Source organism: Enhydra lutris, unplaced genomic scaffold (assembly GCF_002288905.1).
Source record: "Enhydra lutris kenyoni isolate GAN:26980312 unplaced genomic scaffold, ASM228890v2 scaffoldscaffold2, whole genome shotgun sequence".
NCBI lineage: Eukaryota > Metazoa > Chordata > Mammalia > Carnivora > Mustelidae > Enhydra > Enhydra lutris.
Window position 1 is genome coordinate 17,791,761 of NW_019154086.1, and position 22,004 is coordinate 17,813,764.

The 22,004-nt window shown below is 36.5% G+C and overlaps 1 protein-coding gene across 1 annotated transcript in view; it reads left to right on the plus strand.

Moving 5' to 3' along the window:
* Window positions 1–1,070: 1,070 nt before the first annotated feature.
* LOC111149534 (spermatogenesis associated 16) overlaps window positions 1,071–22,004 on the plus strand; it is a 241,417-nt gene continuing 220,483 nt past the window's right edge. Inside the window, exon 1 of the mRNA XM_022506632.1 lies at window positions 1,071–1,697. Within this exon, the coding sequence (XP_022362340.1) occupies window positions 1,086–1,697 (612 nt within the window). The 5' untranslated portion in view covers window positions 1,071–1,085. The remainder of the gene's footprint in view (window positions 1,698–22,004) is intronic.

Sequence of the window (22,004 nt, forward strand, 5' to 3'; positions counted from 1 at the left end):
AGAAGTAGTGAGTGAAAGTATTAGGGAGGAAATAGCAATTCAGGTTGTATTATACAGAGATCAGAAAAACTAATGACCAACAGTGTAATATGGATAAGTAACGTAACCTATCTATCTCTTAGTTTCTTTGGAAAATGTGGTTCTTATTCCTGTATACCCTAAAGAGTTGTTTCTAAGACAAAAGCATCAGCTTTTGGGTCAAAGAATCTTTAAAAAATAGGAACCAACCATACTACATAATTATTAAATCTTAGCACATTTTATATTTTGAAATTAATCTAGCATCAGAGATAATATATAGTATGCCTTTGAATCAAAAGGCCATTAGTTATTACATTTTTTTGGATAGTAATGATTTAGGCAAATGTCTCATCTCTATATAAGTACAGCTTGATACCATTGCTACAAAAAACATTAATACAATAGACTTAAGATGAATATGTGGCTCCACATTAATGTGAGGTTGAAGGTCATGTTCTTCTGCTATCAAATCAGTTCTGAATAATAGTTATCTTTAAAGCTGTTTAAACTTGAGATTTTCGTTACTAATAGAAGAAATAAATCAAGGAAACATTGTGCTTACAACATTTCTGGAAGCTTTTCAGAGGAAGCAGCTGTGGTTTCTTTAGACTCCCAAGTCTATTATGCAGGTTAGCAGTATATTTTATAATGAGTTCTAGACCACCTGCCTTTCCAAGGAAATTAATATTGAGATGGATTTTTTTTGTCTTTTTTTGTTCTCAGTACCTATGTATAAGGTTTTCCTATTCAGTGAATTTGGGCACCCCATAAAAATGTTCATTCAGTGTTGTTCAGCTATAGATTATTATTTTTAAAGACACTATCTAAATGTGTTTTCGACAAATTCTTGGTGAGTTTGAGATTGAAACGTACACTTCTCTAGTAAAACTGTCAGCAGATAATGTACATACAGTTTTACTTTAAGGTAATAAAGGAGGCCTATAATGAATAAAACAGTGTTTCAAATTAATTTGACTATAGTTTTAAGCCATTAGAACTTCAAATTATTGTTCTAATTATTTCCCTTCTTCTCACATTTACAGGAGTTTCAGGGGGGGAAATCAATGGATTCAGGAAGCAGTAGAAATTTGGAGAATACAGTGAAGAGGGTCTATCCTGATCAGCTTATTCCAAAGATAAACACAAGCAAGAAAATGTCTACCTTAGCAAACCAACCAAGTATCCTGGAAATGTCACAAGAGGTTAAGAAAAGCTGTGGAGAAAAACAGGTAGAAATCACAGCAGAAAGAATAAAAATGGCAAAAAGCACCAAAGAAAAACAAAGTAATGATTTAGAGAAAGTGGCCTTTAAAAGGAAGGCAGAAAATGAAGAAAAGCCAGCTGGAAAGAAAGAGGCAAAAATAGCAGAACTTGACAGTACGTTGATCGCCATGCCTCTGCCTCACATTCCCTTAAAAAATATCATGGATGTGGAGGTGAAGTTGGTCTACATTGATGAAGAGGATGTGAGCTATGAGTTTGTTGAGTCCTTCATGTCGACTGGGATACGACCAACGTGCCGAGCTGCTGAAATAGTAGACCCTTTGCATGTACCTAATGTCAGCTTTCTGCCTCAGATTGACAAATGGCTTCAGGTAGCCTTAAAGGATGCCAGCTCTTGCTACAGACAAAAGAAATATGCTGTGGCAGCAGGACAGTTCAGAACAGCATTGGAGGTATGGAATTAAAGAATATATAGATTGGGGACAGGAAACTGTGAAATGGAAAGTTTGATTACATTGAGCAGCTCTGATCATACTGTAATAAACAGTGATCATAGAGTGATATCAGAATTATACAATTGCCAGTTTATATAAAGCAAATAAGATATGCCTGCAAATTATATGCCTGTGTGCACTTAACATGTAGAAATCACCCCAAAAGCACACCTCATGCTTTTTTCTGTTAACAAACCCTATAGTGAATGGTAACATATAAAAATGCTGTTGGTTTTGTAATTTAGGTGTATACCTATAAAAGCCATAAAGTTTTAGTACAGTGTGGTGGGTAGAATATAGATTCTCTCTCTAGAAATAGGCAGTTAATGAGTATATGAATTTTCCCCTTTTGATATGTAGTGTTCATAATTAAATGCAACTATCTTTGCTGCTTAGCATGGGCTGATAACTTATGCCTGATACTTATTAAAAACAAAATAACACCATTTTACTTTATCATCAAACTTCAATTTCCTTCCCATTCTAGTGGGCTTTATAAATAATTATTTTTCTCTCTGCAAGCAAGTAAATTGGTCAGTATTGTTTATGGCATAAAAAAATAGCCCATGGATAAAATAAACTTGGGAATCACCACTGAAACACAAAATAGGTAGTGGGAAAAATTGTTCCATCTTATGACTCACTGAATCTATAAAAGGTCCAAAGTGGGTCATTAGAAGTCATACTGACCTGACAATATTGGTGACTGCATATTTCATTAATTACAAAAAAAATTTTTCCAATGCATTCTATGTGTGCTTGGTGGCTCCTGGAGATAGAAAAACCTGAGTTAGAATGTGGTCCTTTCCCCTAACAATCTGGTGAGGGAGCCAAACCGGTAAACAGTTAAATAAGAGATAGCATAAAGCGGCAATGACAGAAGCATGAGCAGGAGTTAAATGTGAGCTGTTTGTGGTAGAGATGTAAAGCGTAAAGTATTATTTCCACTATTACTTGCAGGTTAAAATGACTATATCTGCAATGAATTATTAATGGATAATGCCAGAAAATGGTGTCCCTAAATATTTAAAAAGAAACTCTAAACACAGAAAAGAGGCCCAAAGAGATGAAGTGATGAAGTAGTGCACAAATGGATGCATCTATAAATACTTCTGTCCTCACAGAGGGTAGTCTACCCAAAGTAAGGAAGAGTGATGCTTTATGTAAACTTGTGAACTGTGTAGAAAGTGCCAAAAAATTAAGTTATCCACAAACCGCTGAGAGTCCTATCCTGTCCTTTGAGCTAAAGACCAGAGGCCTCTGACTAGGGAAAGGATGCTAAAGAAAGGTTCCAAGAAGAACCCTGAGATCTTCTACTAAGGCCATTTTCTGCTGAAATTTTTTTAGGGTTGGGACCAGGGTTAAATGTATAATTTTAAAGATGAGAAAAGTAATTGTTTTGGAAATGAAAAAAAAAGGGTAAAATAAGAAAGGTTATAAACTTCAAATTAAGTCTGGATAGAAGGGAAAAACTATCTGTATTAACCGGAAGAAAATATCTGTTTTTTCCATAAAACCCAATATTCAAAATTATAAAATTTGAATCAGGTTTTAATGACCCCAAGATATAACTATACTAGAAAATACTTTTGTTCTCTCTCTCTCTCTCTCTCGCAGCCAACGCTCACACTCTCTTTCCCTCTTTCCTCTACCTCTCTCCATTCCTCCCCCACCCCCCCAACAAGGGTTTTTAGGAAAGTGTTGGATGTTGACACTAATTACTGGTAATTAACAAAGGTAATTATTTTGAGACCAAAACTTAACTTAGACATCTGGCCTAGCTTTTGTCTAATTATCTTGGGAGTTAACTTTGAAATTTTACCTAGAATGTCTCTTAATAAACCAGAATTGCTGGGAATAGAAAAGATTTTTAAACTCTTTAATCCTTTCTTCTCCTAAATTTAACTTCCTCATACTAAGATTATGTTTGGCTGCAAGTGATAGAAAACCCAAAATAACAGAATCTAAAGCAAGAAAGGTTTTTGTGTTGTTTTATTTTGGTTTTCCACATAAATGTAGGTAGTCAAATGCTGGTATGGTATGATCATCAGAGCTCCAGATTCTACTTTGTTCCTCAAGATGTGGCATTGACCTCATGATCCAAATGGTAGCTCCTATTGGTGTCATCATATCCACATTCTAACCAGCCAGAAGGCAAGAAAAGGAAGAAGAGAGGCACAGTTTATCCCCCTGAGCACAATTCACAGGGGTTGCACACACTATTCCCATTTTTCTTTTTTCCATTGAACCAAATTTAGTCATGTGGCCATACAAACCTGTAAGGGACGCTGAAAACTGTCGTCTTTATTTTAGATGGCCCTGATATTCAGGGGTTGTATTAATAATAAGAAGATACTTGATGGCTTTTAAAGATTTCGCATCTTCTCATACTACATCAATAGACAACATATCTTTTTGACATTGAGTTACATTTCTTATGAAATTTCTGCCATTGTTATCTTGAATTTTTGCCTATATGTTTTGGATTTTGTCAGCTGCCTTTCCTGTATCTGTTGATAATTGTATTTTTGCCCATGTTCTTGTATTATGATGATAAAATACATTGATTAATTTTTAAATGTTAATCCAGTGTTGCATTTTTGGGGAAAGCCCCTCTTGTTCATGAGGAGTTATTATTTTTTTATGTGTATTGCCAGATTCAATTTGCTAAAATGTTTCAAGTATTTTTTTAAGATTAAATTTTTAAAAAGTAAATAAATACATAAAGTAATAAATAAATAGAAAGATAAATAAATTAAAAGATTTTTATTTATGTATTTGTGAGCAAGAGAGAGAGCAAGCACGAGCGGAGGAGGAGTAGAGTGAGAGGGAGATGCAGACTCCCTGCTGAGCAAGGAGCACAATGCCCTGGGACTCCGGGAGCATGACCCGAGTGAAGGCAGTTGGATAACTGGCTGAGCCACCCAAGTGCCCCTGTTGAAAGGATTTTTGCATCTATATTTACGGGGAATATTGGTCTGTAGTTTTGTTTTCTTATAATCTGTTTGTGTGATTTTGTTATCAGGGTGATATTGGCCATAACTAGTGATTTGGGAAGTGTTTTTTCTTCTATTTTCTAAAAGGATGTGTGTAGAATTGGAATTATTTCTTAAATGTTTGGTAGAATTTACCAGTGAAGCCATCTGGACCTGAAATTTTCTTTGTGGATTTTGAACTAAGAATTCAGTTCTTTAATAGTTGTGGATTATTGATGTTATCTGCTTCTTGAGTGAGCTTTAGTAATTTATGTCTTTCAAGAATTTGTCCATTTCATTTAAAAGATTAGTCTTTTTAATTTTAGCTCTTCTCTTATTGGATGTGTAGTGTTCTCTAATTTTAGTTTATAATTGCATTTCTATGATAAACATTTTTCATATATTTATTGGTCACTTGTGTATTCTTTAAGAAGTGTAAGTTTATTTCTGCCCATTAAAAAAATAAACTATTTAGGTTTACAGAAAAAAAAAAATAATAACAAGAAGAGAATGGATATTGAAGGATAACTAGCAGCTTCCCCATAAAATGCTTATTACTTGAGAGGCATTGGGAAGATACAGAATGCTTGCCAAATGGGTGGTACAAAGTTGGCTATAGGAGTACACAGAATACTGGTTGTGGTTAAAGGTAGAACCACAGAAAAGAAACAAAAATAAAACTGGGGAAAGGCTCTGAAGATTCTTATGATAATTTTCAATGTTTCTAATAACTCCATTAGAAATATTCTACTTAGGTGTTGGTTTCCTTGTACTATTGACAAATTATTAGCTCCTTTTGTTTTCATAACATGGTCACTAACTAGATAGGTAAATTTATAATACTTTTTTGAATGATTAAGATAAAATGGTAAGCAATGATTCAGAAGATAACAACTTAGCTTCCATAAAGCAGTCAACTTTGATCTTTTAGGATTTCAGAACACAGGAAGCATTTATTTAAATGGGTTTGATGAAATAATTTATTTTTTATGATTTACTTTTACTATATAAAGTTGACCTGTGACCAACTCATCCATCTTCGTTAAGTTTTATTAAAATCAGCCATTATTTACTCTTGGGTTTGTATTCACATCAGAAGACATACCAGAGGCGCCTGGGTGGCTCAGTGGGTTAAGCCACTGCCTTAGGCTCAGGTCATGATCTCAGGGTCCTGGGATCGAGTCCTGCATCGGGCTCTTTGCTCAGCAGGGAGCCTGCTTCCTCCTCTCTCTCTCTCTGCCTGCCTTTCCATCTACTTGTGATCTCTCTCTGTCAAATAAATAAATAAAATCTTTAAAAAAAAAAAAAAAGAAGACATACCAATAGGGCAGAAGTTATAAGCTGAAGATAGAAACACATTCATATTAAATCACATTTGTATGCTTAGATCCTTAATTTTTAAAGGACAGTTTTGTTTTTTTTTTTTTTGAAGTGATCAAAGTCCTGATGATAAAGAGCACAGGAAATCATTTTGATAAAACATAAATCTTTGCTTTTTAGCCAGATTACTTAAAAGGTAAAGGAGGAAAACCTTTCACAATCTCTTATCGGGGGCAGACCAATAGTCCAAGAAAACTTTTGTCCTTCTGGCAGATGAAAAATATTAAGTTCTAGTTTTTCTTAAGTATAACATTAATCATATCAAAGCTTATTAAAAAAACTTATAATAAATTTATTTAATTTTATCCAGCTCAGACACACATAAAATTACTTTCCCAAGGTTCTTTCTCCATAACCTTTCTACAACTTTTTTAGATTCAGATTTTTTCCTATTTTTTCCCTCTTGTCTACTTCTCTTTAGGATAAAATTACTTTTTCCTCAACAAAAATGCATCTCCATTCCTCACACTTTCTTTTACTGAAAACACACATCCTACTTTCCCTGCACATACAGTATTTCCCTTATATCTAGAAATTTTAATTGTATATTAGTATTTTTCACCCTTTAAATCCTAAATTTTAGTAAAAACTAAACAATTGTGAACTGTTACATCAGCATTCTTTAAATTGGCAAATTTACATTTTATGTTTTCTAGAGTCAAATCCTTCCTTAGAGTACAATTTTTTCATTGTGGCATAAAATATGTTTAGTGATAGATCCAAATATCTTTAGTTCCTTTGTAAAAAGGAATCCTAAAGAGGATAAACCTACGTTCAATAATTAATGTTTCAGTTTGACCTTATTTGAAAGTGATCTGGATATTTAATGAATTTAACATAACTCATCATTGAACTTTTTAGCAAATTTTCAGGTTTTAGGTTACTATAAAGAGATTTGAAGAAACTATCTGAAAAGTTCACCTAACAACTTTTTACCCTACCTGACGTAGGAAAGTTGTTAAAGTTTGAGGCTGAGGGCCAAAAAAGAATTCTTAAGACGTCTTTGGTGCACAAAGGTTGTTTTATTAAAGCATGGGGACAGGACCTGTGGGCAGAAAGAGCTGCACTGGGTCAAGAGGAGTGGCCTATTACATACTTTCAAGTTGGGAGGGAGTTAGGAGTAGTATAAGCCTTCCAGGTATTTTTAGAAATAGGGTTTCCAGGATCCTGAGGGGACTAGCTATTGTTAGGAAAGGTCATTTATTATTGTTTAGTAAAAACTCAGTCATGACACCCTTCAGCTTTATATTGGTGGTCATAGACTTGGGGGATGATTGCCAAGATATATCTTGGAGGTGGGTAGAGATATATGAAGTTTCCAAAGAAATTTTTAATTTGTTAAGGGGGATTTACAGGGTCCTGGGGGTTGGGCTACGATTTCTTTTTGCCCTTAGCAAAATATCAACATCCAAGCAGTTGAGTCCCTAGAGAAATGTCACTCTGCCTGATGAAGTTCTAGAACCTAGGTGAGGTTCGGTGGGCTTCGGTCTGGAGCTGATGACCAAGAAAGAATTCTTGAGACATCTTTGGTGCAAAATGATGGTTTATTAAAGCACGGGGGCAGGACCCGTGGGCAGGAAGAGCTGCTGCCCGGGGTTGTGAGGGATGGCAGGTTATGTACCCTGCGGTTGGGGGAAGGTGAGGGGAAAGAAGGTTTCAATGGAGTTTTCATATGCTAAAGAGGGCCTACAAGGTGCCAGGATGTCGGAGGCCTACTGGAGGCCTTGCCCTTGCGGCTTCATCAATGTTGTCTTTAGGCCAGCCATTAACATCAAGATAGTTGGGAGATTTTTTGGTGGGATGTCATAATCCTGCTATCAATCGTCTTTGTTAGTGAGATTTAGGACATTTGTAAGCCAAGGGAGACTCCTGTCTTGCAGGATTGTGATCTCTGCAAGTTAACTATTGGTTTATCATTCATGGCAGTCAGGGCTGCCTGAGGAATGCTACATATATGACTGAGGGGGAGCGGATGGAGAGGGGGGTGCAAGGTGCCAGCTTTTGCTTTGTCTTCAGCCAGCCTCCTGCTCCCTCATCATGCCTATTTCAAAGATTTGTCAATGGGCTACAGGTAGTAAGGAAATGTAATAATTTTTCTTCTGCCATTGTTTCCCACATTACGACCTACATGTGTTTTAATTTACTTGTTCTTAACAATTATGTTTAGATTACCCACAAAAACTTGATAAGACATTAGAAAAAGTCAGTCATCTTAAGTTATTTTTTTGGACAACGTATTTTAATAGAGATATAAGAACTTACTTGATTAGTAAACCTAGGTAGAATAAAAGTTTTATGTTTACTGCTGAAAACACTAAAGACATACCTTAAACTAGCTTTTATGTACTAGAGATTATTACTCTAATAACTTTAATTTTGTTAAATTAGCTTTTATTTACTAAAGATTAATCCTAGATCATGTGAACTTAAAAATCATTTGGGTTAATTTTTTTATATTTCTGAGCGTTTTAGAATACCCAATACTTACAAGCACTTGCCTTTAAACCAACTAAATAGAGCTTTTTTACAAATTAATTTTGGCAACATCCATCCAGCGGTAGAAAAATATCATATATCTACAATACACATATATAGACACACATAAACACACATACACAGAGACCTTATAGTTTCATTTAGAAATTTTAACCATAAAACAGGCACGATAATGTAAAATTCATTAATTATAAAAGAACAGTTGGAATAAATTAAGTTTGTTTGCTCAGATGGCTGAAGCTTTTTCTACTAATATTGAGGAGAAGACACTTAAGATTTGTATTTGTCCTAACTAATAAACTCATGGAAGCTGTGGAGCATTTTTTATAAAACAAGGAAGAAAAGGAAAGGAAAGGGAGGAACTCCCCCCCCCATTTTTTTTCCTCCAGTAAGAATTACCTCCCCAAAGTTTTTACTTTCAAGAGATGGCCTAGATAAGAGTTTCCATCTCAAAGGCACAGGGAAGAATGTAAGTTCCTCCAAGAAGGACTTTAGTTTTCTAAGGCCAATATTTACAAGTCTTTTGAGATAAATGGGGGAGATTTTAGGATTGGTTAAAAAGGATCAGATGAATCTGGAGCTGCATTTTTAGTGCTGAGAAGACACATAAGATGGGGACAGTTGTTCTCAGTTCCTCAAAGAATTGGCTCACAGCCTAAAGGACACCAAGGGTTGATCCACCAACTACACTATTTTTTTAGTAAGTTCTTTTTCAAATCCCTCAGACGGTTTTTTCTTTTTCTCTGGGTATAGAGTTTCATTTTGGCTTAAAAGAGAGGAAGCCTAAAAATAAATTCTTATCAGGCTCTGTAATTGGGCCAGTTTTTGACCACAGAGCTACTTTGTAGCTGTTAGCCAAGACAAACAGTAAATACTTCTGACAGTATTGAGCAACCCCTTAGACATATGAGGTGTCCCCAAAGAGGTTGCAGAAGATATTTTAATTTCCTCTCTCTACCAAGTACTACAGACAGAGAGCTGGGAAAGCTGAATCTACTAAGAATTCTCACCCTTAGTTGGCTTCTGGCAGTTTTTCCAGGATCCCATCTGCAGATTCTGACTGGGGTTTAAAATGGAGAGTGTAGCTCTGATATTTACTAGAATTTGGCAAGGTTTTTCATTAAATTTAATTTTAGTTTCCTTTAGCTGTTTAAGGGAATAATGTAACAGTTTACCAGGAAATGAGTGAGTCCCATCAGTTTGGGGAGGGGCCCATATGGGGGCCTTCCTTTGAAGGTAGATATGGATGCATATGAGTTGGTGTTAAAGAATTTGCATAGGGCCTTTGAGGACAGTCTGTTTTCTAGTGTCCCAGATGATTACAACTGAGACATCAGTTTCTGGACCAGTGTTTTGACGATGGATTTTTAGGAGGCTATAATGGAAGAGGCCTAGGTGTTATTTTAGATATCTTTTGTGTCTTTAGTTGTTCATTAGCCTTTTGCAACAAACTTTCAATAAAGTATTTTAGAGTCTTGAAGCTTTTTGGAAGCTTCTATATACCAATTAAGATAGGTATCTTATTCTGTTCGTTTGATTTGGGAGGCCTAGCTTTTAAGTGTACTTCTTAAATAAACAGTATTATCTAAATAAGACCTTAATGGTCATTGTAACTCTAGTTGTTTTTTAGTACGATTGTGCCATTTTTGTAGATATTTATAGCTTCTGTGTCCAAAGTTCTTAGACATAAAGTAAACTGTATGGCAGAAGGTGCCACACTTAACTCTCTGGATTTTAAGGTTCCAATTTTTATCATTCATTCATTCATTAATTCATTTTAGCTTAGCCTTTGGGTCTCTCAGAGCCAAATTAAGACCTGAAAAGGATGTGCTGCCAGGTTAAGAGCTGTGTCATGTTTTACAGTATACTTCATTGCATGGAAATATTCTTAAAGTTGTTAGATGACCCTACTGTCAATCTAACCCATTCTGATTAACCAACTTATCCTTCCATGGGAGTCTTTGAGTTACATAATGAGTGATCTAACAGCCTTCACGTGTTTGACTCTTGCCCACCAATTTTTGTGGCTTTTTTAGTTTCTAAGATTCCCATTAGCAGTTAGCCTTTACCTCATTTTTACATTACATACCAGCAATAACCAACAAACTGGAGGCTGGGGAAAGAACTGAACTGGCAAACTTCAACAAATAGGGACTATGAGTGAGGATCTCGAGATAGGATCAAGGGCTGAGGTTTATATGTTACTGCAGACTGACCAAGAGAAGGCTGTGCATGTACTACCAGCAATTCCCTTCGTGGAACCTGGGACCAGGATAAGGATTGAGCCAACAGAACCCTAAGAATGGGGGCTGCAGACTGATTCCAGACAAATGGAGGACTGCAGCCGCCTCCAGCAATTCCAAGCATGGAATCTGGAGAAGGATTCCAAACAAACGGGGAACTACAGACTAAACCATCAACAATTTCCAACATGGAATTTGGAAGTAGTACCAAAGGCTAGGGTTTTTTACTCAAAGACCTAGGAATTGCAGACTGAAAAACCAAGTAGATCTGGAGCTCCACACAGAGTAAGCAGAGCTCAGAACCAAGAACTCACCCACAGCCCTCAAAAATGGCAAGAAAGACACACTCAGACTGTTCACAGTTATCATGCCTGTGTTGCTCATTGTCCCTGAAGTTATCGAAATCTCCTTTAATCTTGCTGCTGCCATCAAATCTATTAAAAAAAAAATTCAATGGAGTAAATTTAAAGATCTAATTGGCTTTATTCAATAGTTCAAGAATGTGGCAGCATGCTATCTAGCGGTAGAAAGGAGCTCTGAAAGGCAAAAGGCAGAAAAGGGGCAGGAAAAGGAAATTATTAATAAAGAATGCATTGTTTTAGGCAAAATCGCCCTTAAGAATAGAAAGGGTTCATCAGGTGGATTATCTAAATAGTGATGACCAGCTAGTTTCATGTTGACTGGTTAAAGGTTATATTTCTGGAATGCTGAAACGGAAATTAGGTTGGGTATTAAGTCCATCTGCTGACATGGGGCTTAGCACAACTGATTCCACTTGGGGCCTGTTATCTCTTTGTTTAACAGAGGGGACTATTCTTTTGTTACTAATGAAAAAACTAATTGACAGATAGGTTGAGTCACTTGCTGGAGGGACAACAGTTAGAAGTGGTAGAACCAGAAGCTGAACCAGGGTGGTCTCGTTCCCCAATTAACCACTATACCTTTAGCTACTCTAACTGTGAGTTTGTCGGAAATACAGAATTTTGGATTGTGCCAGGATAGCGATCCTTGTGCACACTGTAATTTGAGAAGCATAAGTCAACATTGAACGATTCGCCCTTCAGTTGAAACTTCACAGTTTGCTTCTTAACTTAAAATGTTCTATGCTCTCACTAATTTCATAAGAAAGAATTTCCTTTTAAATCACTTTTTTTCGATAACAGTGCTCTAGAATTTTTGAATTTCAAGGACCTGTTAATAAAAAATAAGTTAGTGGTAGGAGAGAGGATTTACACTATATTTGTATTGTCCAAGAACATTATAAAAATTACAGTGTATTTCATCATTATTTTATAAAAGTATGGAACAGTTTAATGCCAAAGGGATAGAAAATAGAAAGGGCACACTGTGGTTCACTTGGTTAAGCATCTGACTTCGGCTCAGGTCATGATCTCAGGGTTCTGAGATTGAGCCCCACATGGAGCCCCATTATCAGTTGGAAGTCTGCTTGTCTCTCTCTCTCTTCTCTCTCCACCCCATCTTCTGACTCATGCTCGCTCTCTCTCTCAAATAAAATCTTTTAAAAAAAGAAAAAAGAAAGGGTACACTCTCAGAATGAAGGATATTTTAAAAATAGGTTATATATTAATTTTATGAAAAGATAACTAAATTGTCTTTATTTTTTTGTTTCCCCATGAATCAGTAAAGCATTGGTCTGAGAACCCACTTTTGGGAATCACTGTTCTAGAACACATTGCCTTTATGGTAAATTGTAGGTATCCAGATGATTGAACCTGCACCAAGGCCTTCTTATGTGATTACTTCCAGTGTAATGGAATTTGGTATGAAGCAGGTCCATTTTGGAGCCCATCCAGGGGGGTTTATTTAATGAAGTAGCAAAGATATCTCATTATAGGGCAGCCTCACCTATAATTGCTCTGCTGAGAATAATTCTGTAGCAAATCTCTAGGGCATGAAAATGTGGACATCCCAGAAAGCTTAATTTAAATCGATTCTAACACAAGATAGTTCTTAGTGCAATATAATCAAGAAATCAAGAGTTCACCAAATTCTCTGAGTGCCTGGGTTGTCTTTTTAAACATCTGTGGATTTGCATATGGATGCAGTATGCATTTCTTAAACTCCTGCTGGGATCCAGGCCCTCATTTTCAGATAAGCACTAGAACAGGCCTCAAAGATATTATCAACTCCATTGTACAGATAAAGAAACTGATATTCTAAAAAGTTAAAAAACAAACAATTTACAGTGCCACAACTAGTTTGTGGCAGGGCTGAGATTGAAGTCAGGTGCTCCAATTTCATATCTGGAATTCTTTACTCTATTGCTTTTCACCTTAAAGTGTATAAAAATTGTACAGGAATATTATTAAAAAGCAGATTCTGATGCCTTACATCTTTGATGGGGCACCAGATGCCTTATTTCAAATAAGCTCCCAAACTGCTAGTCCAGGGACCCCTTTAAGTAGCAAGGATTTATTCTATACTATCTTCACAAGCGCCTGCCACTGTCCCTCTAGCAAATTAGTGGTACGCACTTTCATATATGTAGTTCATATAGCTATAGGTGTCCATGTGGGTCCAGAGCTGTGATAGACAGAACCCTGAATTTGAATTATCTGTGTTTGATGCTGTTTCTGGTTCCTAATTGCTGTGTGACTTTGAGCAACAAACATCCTTTAACTCCTTAGAACACTGTTAAGTAGGAATGATAGTAACTAATGCCCAACTACAACGTACATTCATATAGAATTGCTTATTGAAAAACGTGATGAACTCCACATTCATGTACAAGTTTTCATTGTACTTCTCAAGTACCTCATTTCCCTGAACAGTATGAATGTAACCTAAAACTTTAATACCCCAGAATATTTTTTCTAGTTTAGTGTTTACCGTTATTGTTTTAATCTATATCCTTTTTCCCCTTTAGCATTAAAAATTTATCGTCTTCTTTTAACAATACTTGAAATTCAGTTAAAGCAAGGGGCCAAAATCATGTTTTCCACTCTGTTCCCCCTTTCAGAACCAGTGATCTAAATCAAACACTATTTTGAACTATTAACTGCTTCCTGCAAAAAAATAGAAGCTTTCACTTAAATGCACAAATTGTTAGCTAGAAATACTTCATTTTTTTTCTTAGTTGTCAGGTATAAACTGACTATTGAACTTCATGTTCAGGATTAAACATTTCAGTTTTTAACTTGATTGTTGCCATCTTTGTTCTATTTAGGGACATCATAACTAATAAGTATTTAATGATAAAAGGTATTTTTCTATGCTAGCAAATTTACATAGCAGGAAAACACAAATGCCTCTCTTAAACTCAAAAATAAAATAACAAAATTAGATATATCCCTGTAATTAAATACTAGTTAAGCGAGATGAATCTCTAGAAAAGCAGGATTCGTCCATATAAGAATAAAAGTAAAATAATACCACTAACATTTACTGGCTGTTTCAGCCTGTCACAGTTCTAAATGCAGGGGTTACAAATACAGGTAAAGTTAGTTCCGGCCCTCAAGGAACCAGAGATTAGAAACAAAGAACAGGGCCCACTGTCTACATTCTAAGACTTCATTTGCATTTTCAGGTTATGCATTTTTAAATTTTAATTTAGTGTGTTATTGTTTAGATCCTTAAAGATGTTTTTATTCTGAAATGTGTCTTTCAAGTGGACATTTAGAAGGACTTCCTACATATTTCAGTGTAATTTAATTAACTTCAGTGGTCATCAGTCGCATCCTAGAGGAATCAAAAAGATTAAAAAAGATTTAAGCTACACAAAGGAGAATTGATTGTTTAAAGGAACAAAATATTTTTCAGGCTGGGTATTATTAAAAAGATAGGGGAAATGGGAAAAAAGTGTAAGTCCATCCCTTTGTTGGGATGGGCTCCTGTTTTTATGGAGGCTTTTGATCCAAATGGCCCTGGCTCCCAGGCACAGCTGAGTCAACTGGCTCCTGCTAAGCCCTGCTTCCCTTTTCTTCATAAGAGTAGCCACTGACACAGTAAGAAAAGGAGCAGCAGTTCGGATTTGCACACAGCACCAGAAACATGGAGAGCTTGTGGGGAGGCATGTGGGGAGAATCAAAAAGGGGAAGGAGAGTGGGAAAGGGGGCAAGTGAGGGTTAGAGGCTGGCTTTTACCATCTCAGGAAGAACTAAGTTTCCCATAGTGGTGGAGGAAGGGGGGGTGGTGACTAGGAGCATTTTCAATAAAGAAGACTATGCTATAATTTGTATCATTTTACAAATGAAAGAATAATTACATTTCATATAAAAATATTATGAGCCTCAGATTCTTGACATAATTCCAACCAACTAGGGAAGCTATTAAATTATATATTATATATGTGTATATATAAAATATAAATTAAATATATGTCATAAACATATATATATATATATATATATATATAATAGAGAGAGATATACATAGAGAGAGAGATACCTAAAACCACCCTCAGAGAGTCTGATACAACTCTGGGGTTCAGACAATGACCATGCCTGGGGCATTGGTGTTTTAAAGTACCCAGGTCATTTTATTGAATAGGTGACAGCTGAGGACTGCTGGCATAGAAAATGATCATTACTTTCTTCCCCTATAAAATCACCTACAAAATGTATTAACCCATATGTGTTTTTTTAAGGGGAATTAAGAGAAGTAATAATTGAACATTCTAAAGCTATTAAAAAGCATCAAGAAACATTTAAATATCATTGTCATGAAAATGTATTCCTTGGAAATTTACACTTAAATAATATTCTCATATTTACTTAAAAAGCAAATTCACTTATTGAATATTTCTCTGTTAATACCAAGAAATACGTGATACTAAACTCCAGTCAGTGGCTAGTTAGTATGTTATTATGTTAGTATGTTATTAGTTAGTTCTGAAAAATTAAATTTATCCCATTAGTGATGACCTTATACAGAACAAATTATTAATCCATGGGAAACTGAGGGAGGTCTTCCAATGAACAGGATCATTTTCATAGTTTACAGGTGTTTGTTATGGATTTGACCTAAATGGCAATAAATGTTAGTGTAGTTTTTAAATGTAGTTAACTCAGTTTACATTGTTCTGAATCAAAACCTGACCAACTCAAATCATTGAAGCTTTACACAACACTAAATTGTATTTCAATTGGATGATTCCATGTTGAGGTTTACACACACATACAAAGATAATTCTTTTTTTTTTTTTAGATTTTATTTATTTATTTGACAGACAGAGATCACAAGTAGGCAGAGAGGCAGGCAGAGAGAGAGGAGGAAGCAGGCTCCCTGCTGAGCAGAGATCCCTGATGTGGGGCTCCATCCCAGGACCCTGAGATCATGACCTGAGCCGAAGGCAGAGGCTTTAACCCACTGAGCCATCCAGGCGCCCCAAAGATAATTCTTATCCAAGTATTAGGTAATGTTTCCCAACATTTCTCCCACTGTCCAACTTTCCAAGTTTATTGCAAGGCTTCCAAAGCCAAATAAAGTTAAAAACAGCAATCCTCTGTCTTTTCTCTGTGCCTTTCCAGCCTTCATACACAATACAGTGTGGTGTTCAAACAGATTCTGCACGTGCTGAGTAGATGAGATCCACTTGAATTTGTTCACAGAAATGTAACACAGAGTGAGTTTGTGAGTTACTCTTTTGATTCAGATTATCTAAAAGAACAGGAGGGAAAATTTTTTATTTCAACATCTAGATATTTGTTTAACTCTTCTGTTGCCTCATTTGGCATTCAAGAAAATAGAGAAGGCTTTGTTTCCACCTGGGAGATGATGCTATTCCTATCAGAAATAAGATATAGTTAGGTAGGGGGTAATGAAAAGGGGAAAATATTTTCACTATACTGTCTCATTGTGGTTTCCTGTTTTGTATGAATCGTTATGAGTACCTAGAACATTGGGTTCAAACATACTTGAATGCCACTGTCAAAGTATATTTTATATACAGAAATAAACAAATGTCTGGAGTACCTGTTTTTAGTCAATAATGATGATGATGAGACCAATCTATGAATAAGTAGTTATTGATTTTGTGGGGTAATTTGTGCCAAGAAATCAACCACAGATTATTAGATGATCACTTTCTCACTACTTCTTTCAATAGACATTTTACTTATCATGACCCAAGTATTACTTTTAGAGGAAAGCAGCTGTGGGGATAAGGATAGGGAGAACCCAAAAGAGAAAACTCCAGACTAAACAGGAAGGAATTGAGTGCTGCAAGGGTAGAAAGTTCGGGGCAGAATGGGGAGAAATGAAGCTGGAAGAGCGGACAGCTTGCCAGGGGGCCATGTATGCCTTTTCAAGATATTGGACATTATCCAGTAGGTGACAGGAGGCCTCCCAAAAGGATTAATATGGAGAATGATGGAGTGAGATTTTTGTTCTTGCTATATCAATCTAATGTATATAGAGAGCAAAGATATTGTTCAGTCTCTGGGTTATAATCTATTACTGGGTTGTGAAATCAATTTCAGGGGTTGTGATCAGCATTATGCTTAATAGAAATAGAAACAGAAGAGAATAGAGTAGAATAGGAATACAATACAATAGAAAATACTGAGTTTGTAGAATATTGAAAGGTAAGTATTATGTTGTGAAATTTTGGTTTCTGTTATATAGCTAAGTATACCTATACCTATAAATAAAAATATAAATAGGAAAAAGAGAGAAAATGTGTGCTTTCTAGCTGTCTGTGTTGGGGGACAGAAAAGGCATCCTGCTTGTGATGTAACATATACTTATTACCATGGAACTTGGTCAAAAATAATTGAAAGCCACTCGTTTAGAAGTATATTTGAGACAGAAAAGACCAGAAGCCATTTGGAGGTTATTCCTGTGATAATCTAGGTTAGAAAAGTAAAGGGCAGATCCGGATGAGCAATAGTTAGTACAAAGAGGAGAAACCGAAGTAAAGGGAGGAAGGAAGGAAGCCAGGAAGCAAGGAAGGAGGGAAATGTTTTACACACTGGCAGCAGGTGAGACAAAGAAGCATTTTCTAAGGATCAAAGTGCCACCAGCTCAGAAACAGGAGTACATTTAGAGGTATATGGATAAATGCAATCTGGGACATATTTTGTGTGAAGGCAGGTGGCAAAGCAGCACATTTGTTGGATAGAGGCATGTAGGAAGCACAGAGGAGAGTTTATAACCAAAGATAGATATATTGAAGAATCATCCATACTTGATACTACTTGAAGTGCAGCAAGAAGGATGAGGAGGACTTGTAGAACTTGTGACTCTCGATCTTGGGGTTTTAAGTAGAGTAAAGAAAAAAGAAAAGAAAAAAGAGGGATGAGAAAAGAGTATGGAGAATGTGAGCAATTAAGGAAAAACTATCAAATTAAGAAATGATGAGACTGAGTTAATTAAGAGGGAACTCTAACGGACCAGGGGCTTTGAAAAAACAGATTGTTACAGAGTTTCTAGAGGTAGCATTAAGAGTGAAAAATAATCTGTTTGGCTGTCAAGGGTCTATGGAGAGAAGACTATTAATGGTTATCACCACAACTTAACTTGGAAACCTTGTTTCCTTGAGAATGAAACTAGACACGAGTTTAGCAAGCCTGGGGAAATAAATAGTTTGGACCCCAAAAGTTAGATTAACCATGTTCACATATCTCCTATTTAGAATGTGGGCTAAAATTTCGCATGCTTAATTTTTACCTTGAAATTTCACACACTGGAAAAAAAAAAACAGTCTTTGGGTTAATTTTATGGTTGAGTATATGTTATAATCTCAATTACCTCTGTTAAAAGAATAAACTATTATCTCAAACTGACACCTGATTTCATTATATAATCAAGTGAAAGCTGTTCTCCCTGCCCCTCCCCCCAAAAAAGCTTGGCTTATTTCTAAACAAAGCAGAAGTGAGATTGAAAGGGAAAGTGGGCACAGTGTCCAAAATACCAAAACCTTCACCTTGCAAGGAAGAGGAGAAACGGAACAATAGTTCAAAGGGAATGTAGAGTGATGGGTTGATTTTCACTTTTGGAAAATGAACACTGGCAGTGGTGCCTGGGTGGCACAGTCAGTTAAGCATCAACTCTCGATTTTGACTCAGGTCCTGATCTCAGGGTCATGAGATGGACCCTATGTTGGTGTCTCATTCAGCACAGAGTCTGCTTGAGTCTCTCTCTCCCTCTGCCGCTCCACCTGTGAAAGAAAGAGAGGGAGGGAAGGAGTGGGAAAGGGAGGGAGGGGGAGGAGAGAGGCAGAGGGAAGGAGGGAAGGAAGGGGGGAAGGAAATGAACACTGGACATGATTATATTGGAAAAGCCCATAGAGAAAGAGAGAGAGAATGATGGTAATAAAAAGATGATTGAGAGTGTGAGATCCCCAAGGAAGTATGAAAGGATAGGGGAGTGGAGACAGATGGAACACGAGGAAACCTGTTTCACCAAGAAGGAAGAGTTGTTATAGCTGGAGGATAGGTTGAAATAACTCTAAACTCAGATTTTTTTAATTGAATTGGAAGCAGTTGAAGGATCTGAGACTTGAAGCCAAAGATTGGATAGACAACAGAGACAAATTGGAAAAGGGTTGTATAGGATTAAGGCAGAGGATTCAGGGCCTCTCCAAGGAAGAGGGACCATGAATCTATAATGACAACAAACAACAAAGTTATATGATTTTCAGCAATATGTCTCTGAGAATCCAAAATTTCTACTCAGACGTGAGGTTTTGATGAGGTGGACACAAGGGCAGAACTATTTTGATTAATGATGAGAAATGGTTACAGTGGTGGGCTGTGGGTCTGGGCTGGGTAGGAAAGAACAGAAGAGAGCTCTCAGATTCAGAGTGTGTGCACTGCTGCAGTGACTGATGGCTAAGGGAAGGGCATTTGGGACAAGAGAGTGAAACAACTGAACGGCTAGGAGGTTTAGTCAAGGAGAAGTACTGGAGTATAAGATTTGAGAAGCTAACTTCCATTGGATTGTGTTGTTAAATTAAAAGAATTGAGGAGTTGGGGACTCATAAATAAGCGAAAGACCAGCATATTAGATGTCATCTACAGCTGAATGTCACTTAGGTGACATCAGGACAAAGAACGAAGAGGAACCATAATCCAGGTATAAACTCTTAGTAAATGTGGGGAAATAAGCAGGAGTTGGTAGATGACAGAATTGGAGAGGATAGAATAGCTAGATGATACCGTACTCTGGGATGCTGAGCTAAGGGAACAGGAAGGACAAACCCTCTATGTGACAGAGGCTGGAGGGTAGGGTGAGGTTGGGCTCCTTAGAGGGCCTGGCTTAAGTTGAAGAATGTGGAAGAACATTCAACCTCTTGATTAAGGGTATGGTGTAATTTGTTTACAATGGGAGGAATCATGTACATGAATGAGAGTGGGCAGCAGTGGGAGAACAGGTTTCAGAGGGGAAGCCACAGAACACCACTGGAATGAGACATGGGGAGTGTCTCTTTCAAAAAGGGTTGAAACATGCTTAGGGCAGCAAGTACTAATTATCCTACCCTTCCTTTCTCCTGGTCAGTGATCTAACCCAGGTGAAGGTCCATACATAATCCATTTGTGCTCAGTCTTCTTGGAAAGTTCAGCAAGCCTTAGTCTGAAGGAGAAGAAAAGTGTAAGAAAAATGTTCTTCTTCTTGTTACTTGTACCTCTCCAGTGTCCTTTTTCCTTATGGATGTACAGCACTAATCAAAAAACAGTAAGAGTTATTAGAATTATATGAACTGCTACCATGATAAATTGCTTTTATAATATACCTTTAAAGTTAGTCAGTAGGGTTATTTGTATATTTTGGCATGCTCATCTATATTTATTGAATTTTCCTCTTGTTTTTCGTATTTGAAATATTGCTGAATAATTGTTTATGACTACTTAGAGGAAACACATTAATACATATAGTGGTAAGCACATCTTTTTAATGAAAGGGTCATGCTAATTTACCTTGAGTGTTTAAAAAATTAATTTAAAATATTGATAAATAAGAATTCTCAGTGACTTTATTAAGACACTGTGTGTGTGTATGCACGTGTGTGTGTGTGCTCTGTGCTTTTAGTAGCCTCTATTTGGGATGTTTCCGAGAGCACTGGCTTTGAGATAGGATGAGCACTATGTGTTGGCATGTAAACTTTTAAGCACAACAAATAAATGTTTTTAAATGCCAAACAGAATGTTGAAAAAATACATAAATAAAAAATTTTTTAAAATGGTGGAGAAAAAAAAAAACTATTCATACTTTCCACTGCTATCATAAGGTGTGAATGTCAAAAGCTGGCAACTTCACACCAGTTGGTTCTTTTGTTTTTATTTTAACCATTTTATAACTTTAAAATTTCTCTCAGCAAGGGACTGGAAAAAGATACCCAAAGTAGTTAAAGTAGCTCAGCCCTGATACTAATCTCAAGTTAGGAACGAACAGAATGTCCTATCATTTATATGGGTTACGGGAGCAGCAATCAAGTATCCACTTAAGCAAAAGAAGTAAGTAAAATATTATGCTCTCTAACATCAGGGACCTATGTCATCTCTGAGTACAGGAAGCCATCACTGGCACCAAAGGCCCTGCTCAGCATTTCTGGCTCTAGCAGAGAGTTGTCCTCACAGACACTTTAGAATTGAGTTATTATATACTTCTCTCCCCTTTAGTGGCATGAACACTAAAGGTGCATTCTAAAGCAGGTCCCAACTGCTAAGTGATGGGTTTAGGCAGAGTTCTTGGAGGGGGCATCCAGAGAACATGATCTTACATGTAGGAATGTCCATTTAAGGCATCCCTCAGTTGCTGCCACTGCCACTTGTTAATTTAGTCTGTCAAAGGAAGAATATGAAAAAATGAAAATGAATGCCAAAAGCTTAGCTGATGCTGGAGAGAGGTGTAGGTGGTTATGACAGGTTTTTGACCTCCACTTAAGTACATCTTGATGACAGTAACATGCACAATGGGATCCTCAGACCAGTCAGCTGCTCACCCACACACAGCATGACTATCACAACTGAGAGGTGTCCTGGACCACTCAGTGCATTTGTTTCATATATTTTAAATTTTCTCACTATTTTTTGAGGTAGGTAATATGTTTGTACAGATCAAAATTAAAGAGGTAGAAAAACAGTACGTAGCAAAAAGTCTCCTTTCCACTCTTATTCTCCAGCCACCCAATTTCCATCTACATGAGCAACCACTGTTTATCATTTAAGTTAATAAATATAAGAAATTTGGTAGTACATAGTGTTTGTTCT